The sequence below is a fragment of the Hesperophylax consimilis genome, chromosome 5 (genome assembly GCF_061612785.1).
Source record: "Hesperophylax consimilis isolate HC1 chromosome 5, BYU_Hcon_1.0, whole genome shotgun sequence".
NCBI classification, from domain to species: domain Eukaryota; kingdom Metazoa; phylum Arthropoda; class Insecta; order Trichoptera; family Limnephilidae; genus Hesperophylax; species Hesperophylax consimilis.
The window spans coordinates 11,722,577-11,746,844 of NC_142840.1; the positions used below are offsets into that span (position 1 = coordinate 11,722,577).

Consider the following 24,268-nt stretch of genomic DNA (forward strand, 5'->3'; position numbering starts at 1 on the left):
AATAAACAATTTATCTATGGAAAAAAAAAAAAAAAAAAAAAAAAAAAAAAATTTTATTATTTTAGGGTTTGCCTAGTCCATAATTAAATATTGTTTACAATGGAGCCCTTATGCGTAAGAACAGCGTTATCGAAATAACGCTGTTTTTGTGCAAATCCATTCAAATTACGCGCCATACAATTACGTTCACAGATATAACATATATACAGATGACAGTACAAGGCCTATGGTGATGGCCGGTAGCGCGATCTCAGTACAAGTCGGCCATTACTTAATTGAAACTGACGGTTTATGCAATCGGAATTTTACTACTTTTTAATATGTTGTGACGTCTGGAATTTTAAATTTATGGTATTATAGTTAGTAAAATGAAAAAAAATTGATACACGGAAAAATGGCATTATTTTTTTTTTCTTTAACTTGAATTGTACTCAAAACTTATGAATGAATTAATTAAAATACTTAAAACATGTTGTCTATTTGAAATACCTTTTTACATATGAATTAATAAGACTTTCGATGTGTAGATGCTCACTACAGTCAAACAGTGTTTAACAACCCGTCTTGTATCTCCGAACTCACTTGTCACATAACGCTGTTTTTCCGCATAAGGGTTCAATTAATTGATGGGAACTCTACTAAAGGTTTTCAATTATTTTCATTTTGTGGTCTCAAAATTCTGAGTTTAGAGGCAGGAACATTACTTGCTGCAAAAATAATACAAAATATTGCACAATGACTTGAGATGGTGCAATGATCAATACGTAGTAATACATAATTTTAAATTTAGGATTAAATTAGTTTATCACCTAATATAATAATATACATATAGTGGGTTAATTACCAAAGGATAAATCTGTTTTTGGGTAATTTGCATGACTTACATTATGATTAAAATTTGTCTTCTTCTTACTTCAAACTACATACATGTATATTCTTCCTCTTCTCACTGTTTGCAGCGGTGCATTTCTTTAAATCGTCTTGTTAAATTGATAAATAATACAATGTGTTTGTGTGAAAAAATATAAATATATTTCAACATGTAAATAAAATATAACTTTTTAAATAAACAAGATTCAAAATCATAAGAACTGAATGAATTTATTTCATTATGTATAACCCTGGAATCAAATATCACAATTCCTTATATGTAGAGAACGGACGGACATGGCTAATCTTAAGTAAAACAGGGGCTCTAAGGAGTATACTACATTTTACTAGTTGTTTACTGCTTATAATTAATAAGAAAATAAAAATGAAAATATTTTTATATGCGTATTTAACTACTTCATATCCTCGGTGAGCCAAATAACTAAAGGAGATAATAGAATATTTAAAAAAAAAAACTATAAATGAGGAATTATAAAAATTACAAAGCCAGTAAGAGTATAAAAATACCACAGAGATAAATTTAAAAAGTAAACATAAAGATGAGGAAATTATACAAATGATGAAGACAGGATAAGTTTAGTATAAAATCAACCCAACAACCTACAGTCCGCCTCAGAACAGGTATCCCTAGTGAGGAAGACTGAATATAAAGTACTTATATTATACTGTACTGTACTACTTATACTTAACCTCTTGAACGCCAGCGTATCCTTAAGGATACGTTTAAAACATCATTTTTCTGAATATAACTAGCTATTCTGGGGAAAATACATATGGTAGATTAAGTACTATTTTTATAAATATATAAAAACATTACAGTGAATTCTCGATCGATTGTTCCCTGAGTAGTTGTTTTTGCACATTTGTCGTTTATTTCTTCCAGTCCTGAATTAATTTTATCAAAACTCGCAAAAATAGAATGCATCGATAGTTCCTCTATGTATCATTTTACCGCTTTCATTGTTTAACCACTATGAGACTTGTAAATATCTCAAAACCAGATTTAATTTTGAAAATTAGATTAGAAATCATAGTCACCCTTTTACAAAATCAACTTTTTTACTATGGGATTTTCATGGACAGTAATGAAATGCATTAAAACTTCTAAAACCTATCTCTACACACTGCACACTGCAGCGCACCTCAAGGTAGTCATAATTTAACTGGACCGCAAGTGTGGTCAACGGCACAGTTTGTGTTATCAATCGTTTTTCAAAATGTGAACATACAAAACCATATTTCATAGATTCTTGGTTTAAATTAACAGTACTCATAAACAATGAGAGGAACATTCGAAATTGTTGCGTTAATCATTAGTTGTTATGTCATTGCATCTGAAGGAACTGACTTACGCGAACCCTTCACACATTGGCAATTCACTGAAGCTCATGTAGGTGTTTTAAGAATATGAAAACTTTACTTGTAAAATATTACACAAACAAAAAGGTGTGGATTACTATAAATATTTAAAATTGCACTAATCTCACCCAAGGACATGACATTTGTATGAATGTAGCATTTTTCTATATTCCCACTTCCATTGTTTTCCCGCATTTATTGTTTTTTTCAATAGGTCCCTTCAAAAACGGTAGATAGAGGTTTCACTGTATCTGGTAAGACAGTACAATTTACAAAAGCACCATTTTGCACAAAAATAAGTAACTTATGACAAAAATAGAATCAGATAGGGTTAACACACTACGGGTACACACAGAATTTCATCAAATTTCAAGGTTGATTTTCAAATTCTGTGAATGTTTTATCCAAGTTCTGTTTCTATATCAGTTTTGTGAAGTAACTGGTCAGTAATAATATAACAATAGAACATGAATATAACCTTCACAGAATTTGAAAATCAACTTTGAAATTTGCCGAATTGTTTAAATTCTGTGAAACAACCCGTCCTTAAGTTAATAATGTAACACATGATAAACCTAACCAAAATTTTACAAAAATACATATTTGGTACAAAATTTTATTTTGAGCCCTCCCACTTCTCCAAAGAATAGCCAAAGGTGTTCATTCTATTTTTATCTAATATTTGTACAAAATTAACCTATCTGATAACACAGAAAATAATTATTTATAAACTATTTAAAGGAATGGTATTTTATTGGCGAATTTGTTATCAAAATCAATTCATTTTTGATTGGTACTGAACTGACTTTGTAGAGTAGATTAATATTACAATTTATCTTTTTTGTATATTTGCGTACATTTCAAAAAACATTTTGTTTGCATGATTTGCAACTGGTTTGCTAATACATAACAACTGTAAATAGGTAAAACCCTTCAAACCACAACATGAAATATTGCAATATAGGTATATAAAAATCAATATTTACAGATTCATAAAACTAAATGAAAATCTTTGAAGTTATGATAGTTTTTCAAAATTTTGATTTAAAGTATTGCAATATTTAAAAAATGAGAAATTTTGAGTTGAGTAATTTCATCTACGGTTTTTCATGGAATAACGTAAAAAAAATCATATGCGTAAATTTAGTTTTTAGAATACTTTGAAGAATATTCTATATAAAGCCAAAGAAAAGTAACACCAAAAATGTGGCTTGAAGTGTTTTACCAATTTACAGTCAATAATACTTATTTTGTTCATTAATGTACTTCTTTGTAAAACTTTATCGATCATACTTGAATGTAGCAGTTTGGTTTTGTACAATGTTATGTAGGTATATTATATTGTACAAAATTTTATTAAAAACTAATACATATCTAGCATTTAATTGGGTTCTAACAACTTACTGAAGCTTCACTGTTTTTTCTTCAGTGGTACTTTCTTATTGGTTGTCTTCATCTTATAGACTAGAGCAATGATTGTGCCAATGAAAGAAGAGATTAAAGAAGCAGTCAAAACATATTGTAAACCGAACCTATCTCCCAAAAAGCCAGCAACAGCCGGAGCAACTATTCCTGAGATTGATCTCACGCTGTTGGAAGCACCAATCAGGGATCCCCTTTGGTTATTTGGGGATTTATGTACAATTATTTCTAAACCCACTAATCTAAGAATTGCATTTCCCACAGCCATAGGAATCAATAAGATGACAAATAAAAACCAGGAATTACAAAATATTAACATTAAAAACATTGTTGTAATAACTGTGAAGCTTTGTAAATTTCTATCAGAGTATTCTAAATCATTCTTATAGAAAGTTGCATTAATATACTTAATACAAAAACTGCATATAGCCCCGATAAACCCCTGGAATGATATTGTGTACCCTATCCACTTGGGTGATAAACCATAGATATCCTTCAAAAGAGGTGAATAAACAGAATAAAAGATTCCCATGCTGAAACTAGCAAGGGCTTTTAGCAAGAAGATGTCCCAGTACTTGTGCCACTCCACTTCCTTGAGTTCTTGGATGGATTTGGTCCATCCATCAGCGATAACTTCCAGGTAGTCGGGAGTGTGGTGTTTGAAGTGAGGATGCGATCCCTTCTTGCTTTTCGGAGATGTACTGATAAAATATACCACTCCTGAAAACATTTGAGAAATTAGTATCTGATATATTATTGTCATTTCAACAATAAAAATAAATAATAAATTTAACTTACCGGCATTGAATATGAATAACAAGCAAGCGACGGAGCATGCAATTGAAAATCCTGATTCAGGGTTATGTTCTGAAATGTGGCCACCAATCATCGGCCCTAGAGCTATTCCGATTCCAGACACGGCTGCCATCTTTCCGTAAACATCAGCTTGTTCATCATTCTTCACAACGTCGCTAACAACGGCTTTGGCTAGTGTCTGGGTATGCTTGAATATACCTGGAAAATCAATTCAAATATGTAAATTATGTCTGTACCCGAGAAGAATACGGATGCAAGTCCAAATAACAAAATGTTTACTAGAGCAGAAAAACTAAGTTTTTTATTCTACCACGAGTTTCCAGACACCGTGTATATTGCCAAAGAATTTAAATAATCGAATGACAGACAGTGAGAAGCCTTTTAGTTGCATAAATGCATGGGAATTATAATTTCATTGCCACAGCGTTAAATAGAGTGTTTTAAGGCTTAGTGTGCACAAATTTTTAATGGTGAGTTGTACTAACCTAGAATAATTCGTAGTCCAAGTAAAACATAAATTGATGAAATAGAGCCAAATAATAAGTATGCAACACTACAACAAAGTAGCGTTGAAATTAGGACAGGCTTCCTTCCCTTGATGTCACTAAAGCTGCCCTGTAACAGGAATTAACAGAGTAATTATTGTAATAAATTTGTTGCAACAGATAAATAAACAAACATTATATTATTAGTTACTTAGATAACAGTTAGTAAGATGAAGCATAATAATCACACCAAAGTGAGATGATTTATCAGTTAAACGGCACTAAAAACTTATCATTTGTTTTGAATACTTCCAAGATTAATACACTTAAAGTTAGAAGGCAATTGACTGATCTAATATGTTTACATAAAATAATTCACGGCCATCTTGATACTACGTTATGTCTTAGCAATATTGAAATAAATGTTCCCAATTCCCATAGTTTAAGACGCCATACCATGTTTTATCTGAATACATTTAAAAATAATATAGCCATTGACATAAATACAAAGACGCGTTATGTGCATACTAATCGAACAATAAATATGGCACTTTCCGATTTCTAGATTTAAATCGAATAGAGAAACACACGAGAAACGATAACCACAGCTAATTTATCTGAATGAATGAAATGGCTACAATGAGCGGAACGCATTAGAAAGAGATATCCATTAAAAGAATATGTGTAGAGGTGAAACGACTATATTATTATGAACGCCCTTCGTTTCTCTTTCCTTCTCGCGACACCAGTTCCGAGCTCAAAGTGGCCTTCTGACGGGTGAGCATGTCCGCGGAAAGCATGATGTCACAGGCGAGCGACGAGCATTTTTGTTAATATTTCTATTTTTGAGACCGATAATTCGTGGTGGAATTCCATTATAATATATTATAATAAAACAAATAAAAAACTTTATTCCACTTAATTTTATTTTGACCGTAACCAGTTTCAGCTCGTCAAAGCCATCTTCAGACTGGTACACAAAATTCTTAGTCTACGGTTTATATACACAACATATGGGGGAGGGGGGAGAGGGGTAGTTTATAGGATTTTAATCAATTTTATTTGTTACTAAGTCGTTTAAGATTATGGAATTTCTAAATATTTGGTAATTCCAGTAAGCTAATTACCTTGGGTTTGTAGCTCATTTCAATATTTATTAGGGAAAAACCTCACAGGTAATATGCATTAATAATGACCTAATTTTATTGTCAAATCATTATTTATGATGGGATTATATTTGCTTTTTGACTAAGAATTTTGTGTACCAGTCTGAAGATGGCTTTGACGAGCTGAAACCGGTTACGGTCAAAATAAAATTAAGTGGAATAAAGTTTTTTATTTGTTTTATTACAATATAGAGCATTTTTGTATCGACGTCATGCCCAGACTGCTCGCCGCGAACATGCTTGCCCATTAGTGGGCCGCTTTTACCCTCATTCTTGGCTAACAAAAGAGCAAGCAGAGTAGTAGAATACCATGTACTGTCACAAGGAAGTCCTTAACATGTGTGTGTTTTTATATATGTATGTTTTTTCCTTATGTGTTTTTGGGTTAGCTGTCTCACTTTATTTTATTCGAAAAGCATTATGAATAATTGTATTTATTGAAATAATAAGTGATTTTTGAGTGATGCGAATGGAAAGAAACTCCATCAGATTTGGTTTTTACTCGAGAATGATTTGAGCACACCTCAAGCGCAAAGGAAGGCATTTTTTCACAACAAAAGAGCCTAGAGCGACGTGTTTGTGGCAGCCGGTAACAGCTTGTCTGACCGACGGGCTTACGTGTGATACTGAACGCAGTAAATCACCAGCTTGTCCACTGGACCTAGTTCAGTGAATGCGCATTGTCTCAGTAACTTATCTTCCCTTTTAATTCATCCAAGATTTTAGCCCTCTGATCGAAATGTGTCGACTGTATAATAAAATTGAGTGTGCTGAAGTAGACATTTTCATCAATAATTTATACGGTTTCAGAAAAAATATGTTGTGCTAATTATATTACATATTACTTACCTATCTTTGTATTATTTGTCATTTTAGTGAGTTTTATATAATTTTATAATTGCGTATTTTGTTATTCTATTGGTTTTAGAATCATTATTTAGATCAAGGCTGCCCAACCCCAGGCCCGCGGGCCACAATGTGGCCCGCGAACGAATTATAAGAGGCCCGCGTGAACGTGAACCATTTTCAAAAAAAACGCCAATATGAAAAAGTGTCGCGGGCCCGCGGTAAAACAAACAATGTAGCTTGCGCGCGGTCACCAGTGTTGCCAACGAAGGCGATTTATCGCTATTTGGGCTACTCAGACCGAGAATCAGCGACGAAAAAATCTAACCTGTTGAACTTACTTTTTAAACAAAAATACACCGGTTTTGATATAGTATTTTTTGCGTCCGAAATGGAATCTTGTAGCCACCCCCCCCCCCCATGGAATTCGAAAAATTGTTGTGGGGAATCACATATGATGTTTTTGGGTGCGCGGAATTTTTGTGAGAAAAAGTGAGAAACTCTGTAAAGCACAGTATAAATAAATAAATTGGAGTTAAGTAATGTTTGTAATATTAATTACAAAGAATGGGTTCATTTCGGGGTATACAGTCAGATGGGCAACTGATGCACATTTCATCAATCGTTTAGTAATGTTTAAAACCGCTCAAGACAACCCAAAAACCATCAGATTTGATGAGGAAATATTTGGAGTTAGACAGAATGATATTACAAAGAGTAGAAAGCCTGGAACTGGGTATAATGGAAGCAACTTTGGGGATTTTCAATCAGAAGTAGATAGGAAGTGGCTGATGTGTAAGTGGGAAGATACTTATATTTAGATAACCCGTTAGCTTTATTTTAGAGTGAGCTTACAACAATGGGTCCAGAAAAGAGCTGCAAACCAGAGTAGAAGGACCCCATGAGCCCCACAACAAAGTGAGACCCCCCGAGAGACGTCACATGAGCACTGATTAAAGGTACCACTAATCCAACAGCAACTAAATCCTGGAAGTATAAAATGTATTTTGAGAATTGACGTGATTTACACGATTAAGAACTGTTAATTAGTTACAGTAAAAACTTTGTGGTAATAATAATAATTATCTTCATTTAATTGAATTTTTAAAATATTTTTTTCCAATAACTTACCGCGAATGTTATGAAGTACAGAACGAAAGTTTTAATCTGCATCTTTATGTTTTGTCTTCACGAGGTAAATAATAAATCTTTTCTGTAAGCATTTGTTCAAAACGAGAGGTTATTTTCTTTTTGTAATAATTCGTGGTTTGGAAAATGCTCTTAGCGCAACAAGGTCTTTCACTTATCAAGGTTTGCTGCAAGCTTCGATTTTTCCCGGCAAATTATTATCACATTACCATCGACTTCAACTCCTTGCCACCTGCCACACATGTTGACAGCTGTCAAATTGCATCTCCAAAATAAGCTTACTATAGTAAAATAGTGCAATATTAAAAAAGTACCTTATTTAGAACTCGATTATAAAAACGTCACCAAAGATGCCGGCTGCTATAATTTTGTTCATGCAATGTTTAAAAAAAATATGTTTAGACAAAAGCTATTTCTATTGCGTTCAGAAAACCGGCACTGAAGCAAGAATGTTTTTTTTATGGTGTTTATTTATGACTATTTCGTATGGGTATCATAATTTCCTCATCTGCATGTATTTTGATTTAACAAAATAAGAAAATATCTTCAGCTTTGTTTATGTATTCGCTTTTCAAAAATACAAAAAAATCATTGCTTCTTCTTTTGAGAATAAACAAGACACTTAAAAACGTTTTTCACATTCGTTTAATCGGGGAATAACAGTAAGAAGGAAACAATATTTTATGTAACATCGACAATACTATAAGGTGTAGAATCTAATTGATTTTAAATTCTACTATATTTACTCAATGCCCGTCGAAAAGTAATTTCGATCTCGGTGAAATAGACATTTATTTGTCATGAACAAATATATATTTCAGTATAACCACAGAAGTTACTCCGTTGTGGAAGTTACACCCTAAATATAGGGTGATGCTAAAACAGATAAAAAAGTTTTATGTAGGTATATAAAATATATATTATGTTTGCAGAAAATATCGGGCTTCCATCTTGAATTACCTTTTTCCCGCTGAAAAAAGCGTTGGTGTAACGGATAATATGGCAATATATTGCTACTGGCAACACAGACGTTACATAGGAAAATGGCCACCAGCGTTAGCTAGTACCTATTGGTACATCTCAATGGGTGGTTTGGTGTTTGTGTTGTTAATAAGAACTTTCGATGTGTTAATATCATCGTCAATTGGACTACCTTTAATGCCAAAAAATATTTCTCATTCAGTTTTGTGCATCTCGCGTTAGGGGTAAAGTTTTTTACGTTTTGAAAGTAATGTTCAGTGCCCAAAGGAATAAAAACAATACTAACGAAATATTGTTTCTATCAAAATATCGTGAATAAGTGATCTATATCGGATTTTGTGACTTATCAGAACTTGTTTTAGTCATTTTGACTTTAAAATGCTTCACTAACCACCAAAATACATGCAATCTAATAAGTAAACATTTTGACAGCTAATAGTTTCATAAATCACAAACGTATAAACAACCTGTTAACTCGTTGTTTTTGTTTTCTCGACAAGTAGACTACTTTCTGTAATTCAAAGTGTTCAAAGTTATCGTGTAAAATATCATTCTGTACCAACAATTACGAATAAATAAGGTTTTAGAAATGTTTTGATTGCTGTTAAAGTTTATAAACGGAGCTAAGTCAAACAAGTCAGTTAAACGTGCGACCGTTGCGCGCACTCTCGTACAAATCGGTGACAGCGGTCTTATCAATACACTGCTTCTTGTCAGCGCTGGAACTTGGCTTTTTGCTCAGATCCCTCGAATCTGAAAGTCCCGCCGCTTCTTTCTGTCAAGATGCGGACTTGAGTGACTGATGATAAGTGAAGATTCCAGATTCGCGGGAATAGGGATTCGAAAGTGTTTGCAAGTGCGTGTGAGGTGGTAATGATAGTGTCGTAGGGTGTATTTGGACACGGTGGATCACATCGTGGGAGCCGGGGGCGGGTGTGTGGATGCTGGGGGCCTGCTCCCGCGCCCCCCTCCCCCGACCCTCCCGCAGCAGGGCCTGCAGGGGCTCCAGGGGCCCTGCGGAGATGGTCTCCCTCCCAAGAGACAAGCCGTTGTAGAAAGATTAAGGTACCTACTAACTTTATAATGTTTTATAATACCCGTTACATTTATTCAATAAATTATTCGGTAAGTTTTGCTGACATCCACCATACCTCTGAAGAAGAGCTCTCTACACTTCCTACTTGTACAGCTGGAATCCAGCCAGTGGAATGTGCGGGCAAAGCGCCCCCCGCTGAGATATTATCGCTCCAGAAAATGTTTTGAAAAGTTTATCTTGTTCTGTTCAATAAGTATCTTAACTTGAAGGTCGGAAAAAGTTTTCGAGCTCTTATTGTTTATGTACCTACCTGCATGTTAACCCCTTCGTCAAAGAAACATAACGGCTCTAAACCCTTCCCTTCCGCAAAGAAGACTGTCATTAATCATAATATTTTTATACGTAGTTGTGTAAGTACTTGTTTAGATAGTTGAATGTTATGTAACATTGATATTCTCGTAGGTAACACCAGTTTTGTAAACATATTTCAGGGCTTTCCCACAGATAACCGTTTGATGTAAATATTATAAACTGACATAAGCCAACACTGTAACAACCAGTGATGTACATTGTCTTCATTTGTTCGACTTTACATAACAGAAAGTTTAAGGTTATACAAGATTTAAATTTCGTAACCTTCGCCGAAGATATAAGATGAAAAATTCGTGTTTTTTTTTCAATTATGAAAGCTTAAAAACACAATAATTACATAATATTTGATAAATTTATAACATTAAAAATAAAACAAAAAATCGGTAATCTTTCAGAGTAGCTGGACACGCTTAATATTTTTTGAAATAACACTACGATTCAAGTTAATTTCTATAAAATACAACTATTCACGTCGAGGAGGTAAAAACTTTTAAAAGTAAGTGATAGATAGATGCATTAAAGTTCCATTTTTGTTAATCAAAGTTTCAAAATTTTATGTGTTTTGACCAATGTCTAAATAAAGTACGTTTTGACAGTTTCGGTCATGTTTCTTTTTTTATTTTAACAATTTAAAATTTTACCAAAAATTCTCACCGCAATACTGCAGTATTCGCTATAAATAACTTGTTGACGCAATTACATTACCACGATGAAAACCTTAAAAATGGACAAGTTAGCAACAGATATAAATAATTTAAAAAACGCGAAAGAACGACGTCAAAATATTATTTATTTCACAAAATCCATGAAAAATCTGTTTGGAAATTAAATTTTATTTTCATAAAATCCGTAAAAAAAAACTAGGTAGGTACGAAATTTCATAAAATTCGTAAATAATCACTAGGGAACATGAAATTTGCATAAAACCGCTGTACGGAATTTCATGAAATTTGTAAAAAATCACTACTGGAATTTGTTGAGGATGAGTATCAATACGCCACTGGTCTCAGCGCGGCTAGATCCAGCGGGGAGTAGGGAGTAGGGAGTTGGAGAGCTCAACGTCCTCCATGACCCGTTCAACGTTCACCCCAACACGAGCTTTATACTACCTTAATATAAGAATACTTTTGCCTTGCTCATTATGCTAACCACGTTCTCGGAAACAAACTCTCTAGCTAAATTACTATCTCAGCAATATATATTACTATTTTAATTTAAAGGTAATACCTAGTATTCTTACGAAAACATGTATGAGGTTGCGTTGATTCGTCTTCAAAACACATAAATGCGATTAGTTATTAATTTTGAATGATTGAAAGTCTTTGAAATCGATAGGTATTAAAACCTGAATTAATCCGTCCGTAATCTTACACCCGTTAAAGTTAACAAACTCCGATTAATTCCACCAAAATCAATGTGAGCATACTCATAAAATTTTTAACTTTTTAATTTTTTTAAAAAGTTAAAAAATTTTTAACTTTTTAATTTTTAAATTTTATGTAGCACGTGGTACTAATCTCACTGAGATTGACTGCGTGCTTACAACTTATGCACCAAATTTGAAAAAATATCTTTGAAGTGGACGGAGAAAACTTACTGATATAAATTATTGGTAATTTATCGAAAATCTCTTCATATTATCCGCGTTCCGATTAAAAACGGGACTGCGGGCCTTTAACAGGAATTGACAGGTTTCCTAATAAACTATCCGTAAAACATGTAGAAATGTGTTATGGCGATGTCGGAACATAAATATTCTAATATTTTCGCATTTCGTCATTGTGTATTATCAGGACAAACGATAATGAATGTACTAACAGTTTATTACGAAACGGCATGCTATCCCGTTTTAAACAGGATTTTAATTAATCAGCAATACTCATTTTTATCCGTGTGAAGAATACGATTTTGTGTCTTGTATGGCACGGAGACATTAACCATAAAATAAGCCAAACAGATGAGAAATGAGAGCAAAGGCTGAGACTTCCTTTGGGCTTGTCAAGGTTGTTGTGATAAATAATGAAGATATGGCTGAGGAAGTCGCCATCGAAAAGCGTGTCTCTCCTACTTACCTGAAGTATTAAGCTATTATACAGTTGAAGGTGATATAAGGTAGAGTAGAGAGAGAGGGTTGTGTGGACGATTCCACGGAACGACATAACATGTTATTAAAAATATTTACAGGTGTCTCTCTATTGTGAAATAACACAATTCAACCCCATACCTTCGGCTTGTTCATGAATATTCAAAAGATATGCGATAATTTCAATATCTTACCTTAAATTAGTTGAAAATGTGTTTCTAAAAATTTTCATTTTAACAAGGATAAGAGATACAGTTGTTTCGCATTTGAAAGATTGCGCAGCATTTTTGAAGAATAGGCACACATAAATTAGGCGTTAGTTTAGAACCTCCATAATACCCATAAACCAACCTACTTTGCAGTAGGTACCTACTTAATTTACTTAATTAGGTACTTGGTAAACCTAAATATGTCCCATAGTAATCTGTATACTCTTATTGATCTTTTAAAATGTTTGTTTCCTGATGACTTTTCATTGGCTTTTCTTTTTCCAATCAATATGATGCAATTATGTTGGAAGCCGTTCAAAAACATTCGTCCGCAGAGAAACACTGAGAAGTCACGATAATAATTAACTCCTTTTCAACTAACTCTTCAGAAAAGCCGCAAGAGAATTGCGCCAACAAACTGTGTTTTATCACTTCTTTCATAATGCCCGATTTGTCCTTTACTGATGCTACCAAAGATATTAGTTCTTCTAATATCTTTGGATGCTACGATACTGTAGACATTTTCAACTATAACTTGAAAACATAAAATGCAGCTTACTAAACTGATAGCTTAATTTTTTATTTTGTGAAATAATTATATCATCTTACTTTATTTTATTGTTTTTAGTATAATCATGCGAACACTGTATTACTACTAACTGTCTTTACTTGTGTTATAAAATTTTGTAATTCCTTATTATGTTTGTTTATTTTTTATGTTTCTTTGTCATTTATAATTGTTTAGGTACAAATACTAAATCAAAAACGAAACTTAATGGAACTTGTTCTAGAACAAATTAATAATTACTGTTTATGCTTAAATGTACTACTGTTTGTTTCCTAAATAAAATATAAAATACTGCTCAAAATCGAGGAGCCATGTAAAATAAATTTTAATTTGTATCTGATTTCCTGATCTTATTAAATATTTTTAATTCAATATTAACTAGAGAATTCTGTAATCGTAATGTATTAATATATTAACGAGAGGATTCTGTAATCGTAATTAATTTTATGTTTAAAAATTATACCACACTTTTTCAGGAATGAATTGACTTTTTTGGAAATTTACTACTTGTTTTTTTTTCAAAATTATGATACTATCGTAATATGTTTTTTTCTGCTATGAAAAGGAGTTTGCTTGGAAACAAATTTCAAACATATTTTGTGTTGTAACTTGTAACGATTAGGATTTCAATTTTCGAGGATCGTTACCGCAGGTTGTAGGAATGTTAATGTCTTTTTAATAAAATATAATATTGGATTGAATCACCGATTGTATTGTATTTGTATGCCTTTATTGAAGGAATTGAGTTTTTACACGGACAAAACTATTTATTCATATTCATATGGCGTGAGTACGGGCGCAAACAAACAATTCGTCTTAATATTTTAAAGCATAACTTGAAACAATAGTATTTTATTACAAAAATTAAATCGACGCCACGTACGAAAGCGTAGATTACAACCTACATTACGTTTACCCTTAAACTACAGGATTTTCCAATAAGAGGTGTTATTTTGAATAGCCCGCTATTTCGGTAGATGTTACTTTTGAAGCTGTCATTTTTTGACATTTGACAAGTAGAAACTATGCCATTAATAAAAATGTAACGATACACGCTTCAACAACGCATTGAAATTATTAAAATTCACTTGAGTGAATCAAATGCAAATCATCTTGAGTGATGAGGCCCATTTCCACCTCGGTGGCTTCGTCAACAAGCAAAATTGTCGCACCTGGGGCTCGGAAAACCCAAGAGTTATTGTTGAAAAGCCTCTCTATCATCAACGTGTGACTGTTTGGTGCGGTTTATGGTCCGGCGAAGTCATTGGAACTTACTTCTTCGAAAATGAGGCTGGAGCAATAGTTACAGTGAATGGATTGCGCTATCGAGAGATAATAAATGATTTTTTATGGCCGGAATGGTATTGATCTGGACAACGTTTACTTTCAACAAAACGGCGCTACGTGCCACACAAGCAACGAAACCATTGATCTTTTACGATTGAATATCAAAATAACACCTCTTATTGAAAAACCCTGTATAATATTTATTTTATCGGTTCCAGTTCCTACATAATAGGTAGTATATTGTGCAAATGGTTCTAATGAAATGTTGCACCAACAAATTATTTGTTTACTGTTTGTCTATTTTTAGAATTTATCGCTTCTTAGTATGTATTTATAATAATTACATTTATTTGCGTCTTTGATTGACTGCTCGCCCGGAAATGAACAAATATTATTGTCTGAACGCATAATATTTCTGATTCATATTATTAGTCACTCAAGTACCTACTTCAAGATTGCGTGAGTTCTACGCACCGAATAATGTACTAAAATCGTTCCAATGATTTCATCCTGAAAAATAATGTGACTTACACCCATATGCATAGTCGGTTCCTCGAGATTTCCTCCACTCGACTGTGACTCGACTCAACCTCAAGGATAAAGTTGGTATGCAGAATTGAAAAAACTATCCTCGACTTGAGCAAATTCCTCAGTCGAGTCGAGTAATGAACTGTCAAACTCAAGGTACATCGCGATCTACCTTGAGGCCTCCTCAAAGCTTGTTAACAGCGCGCAACCACATTATTTCTGAGGTTAATTAGCATAATGAATAATTTCCATGATTTTATTGACTACATTTATGAAGATTTGTACCAATATCGTCCTACAAAGCGGTATTTACGGGATGCAGAAAATCCGCTGGAATATTTTGATGATGTGGAATTCCGAAGAAGATTTCGATTTAGAAAAGATACAATCATAAATGTCCTCTTGCCACTTTTGAATTTAACACCGAGTGCCAATAACCGAGGTCTTCCAATACCACCTCTGTTGCAGCTTCTCATAGCAGTGAGATTTTATGCCACAGGGAACTTTCAGGTGAGTACACAATACACATGGCTAGGTACAACTTTATTTATTTACCTAGGTATTGTGATGCAAGCAAATATATGTATACCTACCTTCTAATAATCTATTTTTAACACAAACAATTTATATGATTTTGTTTGTTTGGTTTGCAGATTGTATGTGGAGATCTCCACAAACTGAGTCAAGCTGTGGTATCTCGAATAGTTACTAAAATATCTAAAGCACTTGCATTGAAAATCGGACACTACATTAAATTTCCCAATGTAGACGAGAGGTCAGATGTTAAAAGAAAATTTTATCAACAGGCTGGATTTCCTGGCGTTGTTGGTACTATAGATTGTACACATGTACCAATCAAGAACCCAAGGAGGGAAAATGGAGAAGTTTATCGAAACAGAAAAGGATTTTTTTCTTTAAATGTTCAGATTGTGTGCGGCCCACATATGGAAATATATGACATATTGACAAGATGGCCAGGTTCTGTACATGATTCGCGTATATTTACCAACAGTCGATGCAGGATGCGATTTGAAGAGGGTGACCTAAGAAATAGTGGTATACTGTTAGGTGACAATGGATATGCCCAAACATCTTACATGTTTACCCCGATTCTCAATCCTCAAGCGGCCGCTACACTACTCGCTTCGGCGCTTCGACGAAGTCCTCGACGAAGTTAGCCGAAGTCCGAAGTGCGTGCCCACACACTCGTGCAACTTCGCGAGTAGCTCAGTCTCTCGGAGTCCGTGCACTAGGCAACATCGACGTTCAAGTGGCAAATAAAGGATGAAAGTAGATTAAATGTTGTTGAAATGAGATCCCTGAGGCGTATAATAATAATAATAATAATAATTGGATAATTTGTAAAGCGCCGTTTTTGTGAAAAATCACCTCAAGGGCGTATGTGTGGTAAAACCATGTTTGATCGTGTGAGGAATGTGGAGATCCGCAAAGAGTGCAAGGCTGATGTAAGCGTAATGAGTAAGATTAAGAAAGGGACGCTTAGATGGTTTGGGCATGTAGAGCGAATGAGCGAAGATAGGAGTGTGACGGCCGGCATAGTCCAGTGGTAACGCATTGGACTGCCATTCGGAAGGTCGCGGGTTCGAACCCGGCGTGCGCAAATAAATTTTATTTGATTAATTTGTGTTATTTCACAATTAATTAATTAAAATAATATATAGTATATTTGCGGCACGTTCCAGAGTGGAAGATACTACCAGTATCGCCCTGGTGTAAGACCACCATTCAGAATTGAAACGTTGCTCCAAATGGCTTTAGCCGTGTTTAGTGACTAGATCTGAATAGCCAGGTACTTCCCCACCTTCCTCTTTCCCTTCCCCACTTACCTTCAGCCTCACAACATCCCCCAATTGGGGATGCCATAGTCTCACTGGCTCCAGACGGGAGCAGTTGGGACTCTTGTGAGGTATTCACTATAAAAAATATATAAAAAAGGAGGATATATGATGCAAATGTGAATGGTAGCAGAAGTCGGGGACGCCCGAGGAAGACATTGGCACGATCAAGTGAATCAGATACTCGAGTCGGGCCATGTCAAGAGTCAGAATAATAGAAGAGTATGTATGAGACGATGTATGAATGTGAATGAGGCAAGGAGTGTGTGCCAAGACCGAGTTGTTTGGCGGTCCGTCCTCTCTGCCTACCCCTGCGGGGAAACGGCGTGATGGTTAGTTAGTTATCTTTATGGTCCCTTTCAATTGGGTCCCAAATAACCGCCTCGGATTGGAGTGTTTCTAGGAACAAAAAAATTAGGTCCTGTGACCACAGTGTAGAAGCCATATTTTATTACGTATAGTCACTATGACTCTGCGCACGCACAACCACCAAACACGACGTCTCGAAGCGAACTGAAGTGAACCGAGTAGTGTGGGCAGACACTTCGTGTTCGAGCTTCGAGTCCTTTGACTCGGGCGCATTTACCGACAACAATCGGAAGTCGGGCCAAGCGAAGCGAAGATGCCCGAAGCGAAGCGAAGTTCGTGCCCACACTATCGTATTAGGTCAACTTCGATCAACTTCGCGAGTAGTGTAGCTGGGCTTTTAAACACCACCACAACAGCGTTATAATAGATCACATATCAGCACAAGAAACATCATAGAGAGGGTTAATGGTGTTTTGAAAAGGCGATTTGCATGCCTAAGCAGGAAACTGCAAAACAAAATCACAACTGTTCCAAATATTATTGTTTCTTGTGCTATTTTGCATAATATTAGTATACAAACGAATGAAGAATTGCCAGAGCCACTAAGAGAACCAGAGATTGCCTTACCTGTGGTACAGGAAAATGAACGTGGTAGCATTATTAGAAATAACTTTATTATAAGACATTTTACTTAATTATTTTTAATAAAATTTAAACACAATGGTTTGTGTTTTATTTTTTTATTTTTTCTGTAGAACACAAAAACATAAATAAAATTTAAAAAATCATTTTTTTAACTTTTGTAACCTAAGTTCAGCCTCCTCCCGTTGGACCTGGTTTAAACGGAGAAGCTCTTCTGCACATTCTCTCTCCAGGCGAGCCTTATTGTACCTTTCTTGTGCCGCCTTTACTAACCACTCTTGTTCAGCAACCTTCAATTTATGTAGCTCTTCATCCATTCGCTGATTTTTATCATATTGAGCTTTTCTAAGGTTGAACTCTTCCGTAATAACACGGGCACGTGTATTTGTTGCACCTGAAATGAGTAAATACACAATTGCAGATTGATCACGTACCAATGAGTTTCCCTTAATTACTAATGTACATTAATAAATAAATAATACTTTTTTATTTTGGAAATTGTACACAGAGCGCCATCAGTTCTACTGTAACAACTACATGCTTGTGTTGTAGATTCTGGATGGTTAATATACCTTCTACATAAATACTTTTTCTTTGATATAAACACATTATAAATATAAACATCCATAAGTCAGGTAAAAATGTCAGTATTCATCATACAAACATATGACCCTAGCAGGATCATGCCCTCAAATATGACTACCTTTTTGTTACACACTGTATAATATAAAATAAAATCCAAAACCTCACCTTGTCTTTGAGTTGCCTGAGCACCATGGTCAGGTAATTGTGACTCTGGTCGACGAGGAGGAGATTCCACAGATCGTCCTGTCAAAAGATATATCTCATGTTTATCCAAAAGTTTAAAAATTTATGTATTAGGTGCTAATGACAAATATAAGCATAAATAAACTAACCAAGTTCGATGCTTTCTTGCTCAAGACTTTGACCTGCAGCTTGAACATGATGGAAATCTTGCATTTCATCCACCACTTCAATACCTGAAATATTTTAATGATATTGTATTGAAGCTAAAATTTGTTTATCTCAAGGGAACTAATAACTCTACAGGGAGAAAAGTAACACAAATTACATTGACTTTCATCTAGCACAGAGTCACTGTCACGGACAAACTGCATCTCCACATCAGTCTGGTCTTGAAGGGCATCGTCAATGTCCTGGGAACTCGGTGTAGGTATGTATGCCCCGCCTCCAGTTTTCATTCGTTCCCTTTTTTCTAGGGCTAGGACTTGCTTCCTCCTTGTCTTCAAATTATCCCAGCATTTTTTAAGTTGGACTTCTGTTCTCTAAAATAAACAACATTATTTAGGTTAGGCTATAAGATTATAGGTAGTAGTTAAATATATAAATAAAATTGTAAAGTATTCTACTTACTTTGCTGTTATTTTCAATAGAATTGTATTCTTCGGTAAGCCGGACCCATGCTACTTTGTTTGCATTCGGATTTCCTGCCCCGATTGTTCCCGTGGTGTTCAATTTATACTTAATAATTAATTCCCTCAAGCACGCCTTTTCCATTTCACTAAAAACTTGCCTCCCGGCCATAACAATTGTCTCACTAAACGAACGAAATCAAATTAACCAAATTATCTTCGCACTCGACAGTTGAGTTCGTTGAGTTGAATAACAGAATTGACAGATAGCACCACAGAAACAGAACACAATCTCAGAGGAAGACAGCCCATAGATAAAAAAAGTGAACCATAAACATATTCTCTACAGTTTGCCAACATAAAAATAAGAAATTTAATGACGTCATTCCTTCACTCAACCTCAACTCGACTTACTGGAGGTTCCTCACTGGAGGGTGAAGCCGTAACTGAACATACTGATTTCGAGGGAGTTTTTAAGATTTCCTTGAGGTGACCTCGACTAAGGTCGAGTGGAGGAGGTCTCGAGGAACCGACTATGCATATGGGTGTTAGTTATTTTCCAGCGTCCCTAATGAGATAAATTCTCATCTCCAATCGGGTCTGGGTCCGCGAGACTAATTGACCATCTTTCTCGAACCAAATTGCCGTCGTAAATATCCTTCGAACCGATATTACGAGAAGAATCTCATGTTACGTCGGCTTCTGGGCTTGGTTCTCGACAAATTCGGTAGAAATAATAGTTAGGTTTGGATCGGTAGGCAAATTCGTTATAAATAATACTTACGTTAAGTTTAGTAGGAAAATTCGGTTAGGTTCGTTAGAAATAATCGTTAGATATCTTATTATTTGAGCAAGTCCATAAATTCATGTGGTAAACGCAAATCTCTGAAGGATTTTTTTATATCGTCCAGCTTAGAGATAAAATATAAACAGTGAATAAAACGATTTGATATTTTCACGTATTATAGTGATTTATTTTTGGGGTATTATGCCGTGTTGCGTTACCTAATTCTTTTGCCAATATTTCGGACAGCATTACATCTGCTATGATGATGGATACTGTAAAGCTGTCCGAAACGTTGGCTAAAGGAGGGAGAGAGACCGGTCGGTGGCCGAGTTGACATCGCGTTTGGGTCCCACCCAGGCGTAGTGTGTTCAATTCCTCGGCTGGCTAAGTCCTCCACCACAACACAAGCAACATTTTCCGCTTACTGTGGTGGTAGTAGGAGATTTTCAAATATTGTCAGGTTATTCGTAACCCGGGAATGTTTGTCTTTCTTTTTAAAAAAAAAATATATATAAATATATACTTTATTTAAATCACTATAATAAAATCACTATAACCGACCGGTTTTGGAACAACTTTAATAATATGTACTAACTCATGAATATCACAATATTATACTATTTATATTATTCTTACACGCCCGTTTAACGTTGATGTGGTAAAGCCGGCCTTGAGCCTGATTTAAGACTATTTTTAAGTCAAGTTATTCACTGTTCTGACCTTACGCGCCGCGTAATATTTACACCAAGTTTTTTAGTACGACTGTAGGTGTCGTGGTAGGGGTGTGGGCGTATAGTACACCGTATAGTGGTTTATATAAAACGTTTTATTATTTAATTTACTATTATTGTTTTATTCTTATAATAGTAACTGTACCCCTCACGCGTTGCTGTGGCTCAGTCTCTCCGTGCAGATAGAGAAACAATATCGCGTATTCCTTTTACGTCCATTACCGATCGGATATCCCGAAATGAGTTTTGTAAACTCACTGGGAATAATACATTATAAATTTGTTATTATTTTGTAATATTTTTTTTTAAATACTTTGTTAAGAGATATATTACTCTCAACCTCCTACAGTGCTCTTGTTGAACAATAAAATAAACGTCCTGTTTTATTTTTTCAATAGTTTTTACACGGAGAAAAATGAGTATTGCTAGCTTATTAAGAATCACTTCAAATTGTTCGTAATCCCGCTTAAAACGGGATTGCAGAACTTCAACGAATTAATTGATAGGTTTCATAATAAACTTAGTAAAATACGAATTTATTATCACGATGTCTGAACACGTATTTATAAAAATCTTAATATTTTCGCATTTCGCCATTATATATTATCAAGTCAAATGCAGGTGTATGAACGCGTGTTCCGATATATTAGGAATTTACTAAAACTGTGTGTATACATACGTACATAAAAAATTGCATGTCTTACAGATTTTTCGAAACATAATTTATTGATATTATTATTACATTATCGTTGTGGTTTGACATTATATGAAATAATTACTTTATATAAATGATCACTTTGTAAAACTCCACTAATTATATTGCAATATTTGTAGTCCGGTTTCACTTATTAATTATCTTATTAGTCTTATTACCTACAAGTTTTATTTCACAACAGTAACACAGTTCCGGTTGAATCAAAACTCTGACTACCTTCTCTGATGTGGAACTAATCTTCGTTTACATAACTATCATTATATCAATATCCTTACCTCGACGTAATAATGTATCAATTCTGTAAAACATTACAATTTTTATCTTAACCACTCAGAACATTAGAACGTCAAAAGACGTAAATATGATAATAGCGGTCAAGACATTAGAACGTCTTTTCACGTAAACGCGCGAGATTTTACAAAAATCGATTTATTTCCATCACTAGTATACGGATTGCCATGATTTAAAAAACAGAGTATCGATAATGAATAACGCTACGCGTCTGTATTCAACAATATCTATGAAATGTAGAGGTGCATTATCTAAGTCGATTGGATCTGTCATCTTGTTTGTTCATAATTTATTGCGTTTCTAAATAATTTATTAAACATATTTTAGTTTGGATGGTTAATATTTTGAGGTGACTAATAGTTTTTAATTTCTTCAATATATAAAGTGTTATTTCTTTATGATACTCAGAAAAAAGTACATTTTTCACAGCTTTGAAATAATGGTCAGCGATTTTTACATATTTTTGACGTTTTCAGAAAATGTATATTTAGAAACGCAAATATTTACGTAAAACAAAACAATACGATAGTTAATTTCATAATCTTTCCAAAACATTTTTTAGAATGAGGCTACGTTTCCCAAAACGTGAGTTATGAAGCTTTTAACAAAACTCGTAAATATCATAAAAATTTTCACGTTTTGACAGTTCGCAAAGGAACACAAAGTAAATAATAGTCTTTGTCCGAGAGGTTAAGACGAGGTAAAGCCAGAATCTTAACGACACAAAACACAAAAATATGCGTCGTCAAATCTCTAAAATAAAGTGGAAATCTTAAAGTGATGAAGTCTTGTATAAACAATATTCGGCGGGCGACCCGGCATAATGGACGTACCTACTGTCGACTTTGCCCTAGCAGGCCTAGAAAATCGATCTTTCTGTGGGGTTTATTTTGATTATTACTGATGAACGTTTTACTAAAATCTCAAATGTTTTTAGAGGGATCCCTCGGGAAGTTACTAATTCATTGTCTAGACAAATAAAATCTGGTGCTGAACACTATTTTTATAGTTAAAAACGTTTTAAAAAAATTTCAAACCGTTTTACATTAAATATATTAATCGTAGGGTCGTATTTTTATTAATCTTAAATATGAATAACTTACATCCGTAGAGAACCCTCTAGAAAAATTTGAGATTTTAGTAATACGTTCATCAGAAATAATTAAAATGTGAGGATCGCAAAACCTCAAGAGTCTTCTGTCGCCTTTAGGGCATACTTAAAATTCAATATCTGCTCTTTATGGATAGATGGAAAATGTCTAATCATAACCAAATACAAATTGTATCGGTGATTCAATCCATTGTTGAATTTGTATGCATTTCTTGAAGGATTTGAGTTTGTGTGCGTACAAAACTATTTATTCATATTGTCTAACTTATTTTAAAATATAACTTGCAAAAAGTTTTTTTTTTAATTATTAAATTAGCGCCATCTGCGAAAAAGCAGATTATGAATTATTTTAATTATACTTTTAAGTATCCAAGTGCTGTAGTTATTATCTTGCTATGGATTCAGCCCCCATAGTTCTCGTGAGCACTATGATCATATTATAGTCTAAGAGGTCACGGTCTTTTTCATAACGATCAGAGGAATGGGTAGTTTTAGTACATATTCAAAGTATGGCATCTCCGCATATGAAAAACGTTGGTCTGCCTGCTCTAAGTGGTTGCAACTATGAGTTATAGAGCTTACAAGAGGCTTTATTGTTTCGAAAAAAAAACGATCAGAGGAATGGGTAGTTTTAGTACATATTCAAAGTATGGCATCTCCGCATATGAAAAACGTTGGTCTGCCTGCTCTAAGTGGTTGCAACTATGAGTTATAGAGCTTACAAGAGGCTTTATTGTTTCGAAAAAAAAACGATCAGAGGAATGGGTAGTTTTAGTACATATTCAAAGTATGGCGTCTCCGCATATGAAAAAAGTTGGTCTGCCTGCTCTAAGTGGTTGCAACTATGAGTTATAGAGCTTACAAGATTAGGCTACATTGTTGCGAAAAAAAAACGATCACAGAAATGGGTAGTTTTAGTATATATTCAAAGTATGGCCTCTCCGCAGATGAAACAAGTTGGTCTGGCGGCTCTCAGTGGTTGCATTTCAGAGTTATGATGCGCGCAAGTCATTGCATTGTTGCGAAAAAAACGATAACAGAAATGGTCAGTTTTAGTACCTATTCGAAGTATGGTGTCTCCACAGGTGAAACGAGTTGGTCTGCCTGCTCTCAGTGGTTGTATTTCAAAGAAAAAAAATAACAGTAATCAATAAAATAAAAAAAATTAAATCGAACAAATCCAATTTTTATAAATTCAACTTCCATAATCTAAACATCTTTGGGTAAAATCACA

At 34.3% G+C, this 24,268-nt stretch overlaps 3 protein-coding genes across 3 annotated transcripts in view; 1 reads left to right on the forward strand and 2 right to left on the reverse strand.

Annotated features, from left to right (window-relative positions):
* Nucleotides 1–54: 54 nt before the first annotated feature.
* On the reverse strand, nt 55–8,363 carry LOC149423536 (solute carrier family 67 member A2-like). Its single transcript, XM_089631994.1, has 5 exons — nt 8,117–8,363; nt 7,841–7,972; nt 4,974–5,103; nt 4,471–4,686; nt 55–4,392 (listed from the first exon to the last, which is right to left on the reverse strand). Exons 1-5 carry the CDS (start codon nt 8,156–8,158, stop codon nt 3,662–3,664), a joined length of 1,251 nt encoding a protein of 416 aa, XP_089488120.1. The 5' UTR covers nt 8,159–8,363; the 3' UTR covers nt 55–3,661.
* Nucleotides 8,364–9,177: 814 nt separating this feature from the next.
* The window catches only part of mam (neurogenic protein mastermind), a 237,604-nt gene continuing 222,513 nt past the window's right edge, over nt 9,178–24,268 (forward strand). Inside the window, exons 1-2 of the mRNA XM_089632254.1 lie at nt 9,178–9,189; nt 9,996–10,180. Of these exons, the coding sequence (XP_089488380.1) occupies nt 9,178–9,189; nt 9,996–10,180 (197 nt within the window). The remainder of the gene's footprint in view (nt 9,190–9,995; nt 10,181–24,268) is intronic.
* LOC149423538 (uncharacterized) lies at nt 18,149–19,878 on the reverse strand. The gene is made up of 5 exons (XM_089631995.1): nt 19,401–19,878; nt 19,099–19,312; nt 18,923–19,006; nt 18,756–18,833; nt 18,149–18,399 (listed from the first exon to the last, which is right to left on the reverse strand). The coding sequence occupies exons 1-5, from the start codon at nt 19,569–19,571 to the stop codon at nt 18,149–18,151; spliced, it is 798 nt and encodes a 265-aa protein (XP_089488121.1). The 5' UTR covers nt 19,572–19,878.

Excerpts from the sequence above, each read along its gene's own strand:
- LOC149423536 (XM_089631994.1), bottom strand. The coding sequence starts at position 8,158 with ATGCAGATTAAAACTTTCGTTCTGTACTTCATAACATTCGCG. Across the intron at positions 5,104-7,840 it reads TCTTTTCTGGACCCATTGTT|GGCAGCTTTAGTGACATCAA; the intron begins GTAAGCTCACTC and ends TTCCTGTTACAG. Across the intron at positions 4,687-4,973 it reads TGGACTACGAATTATTCTAG|GTATATTCAAGCATACCCAG; the intron begins GTTAGTACAACT and ends TTGATTTTCCAG.
- LOC149423538 (XM_089631995.1), bottom strand. The coding sequence starts at position 19,571 with ATGGCCGGGAGGCAAGTTTTTAGTGAAATGGAAAAGGCGTGCTTGAGG. Across the intron at positions 19,313-19,400 it reads CTATTGAAAATAACAGCAAA|AGAACAGAAGTCCAACTTAA; the intron begins GTAAGTAGAATA and ends TGTTTATTTTAG. Across the intron at positions 18,400-18,755 it reads TCAGGCAACTCAAAGACAAG|GTGCAACAAATACACGTGCC; the intron begins GTGAGGTTTTGG and ends TACTCATTTCAG.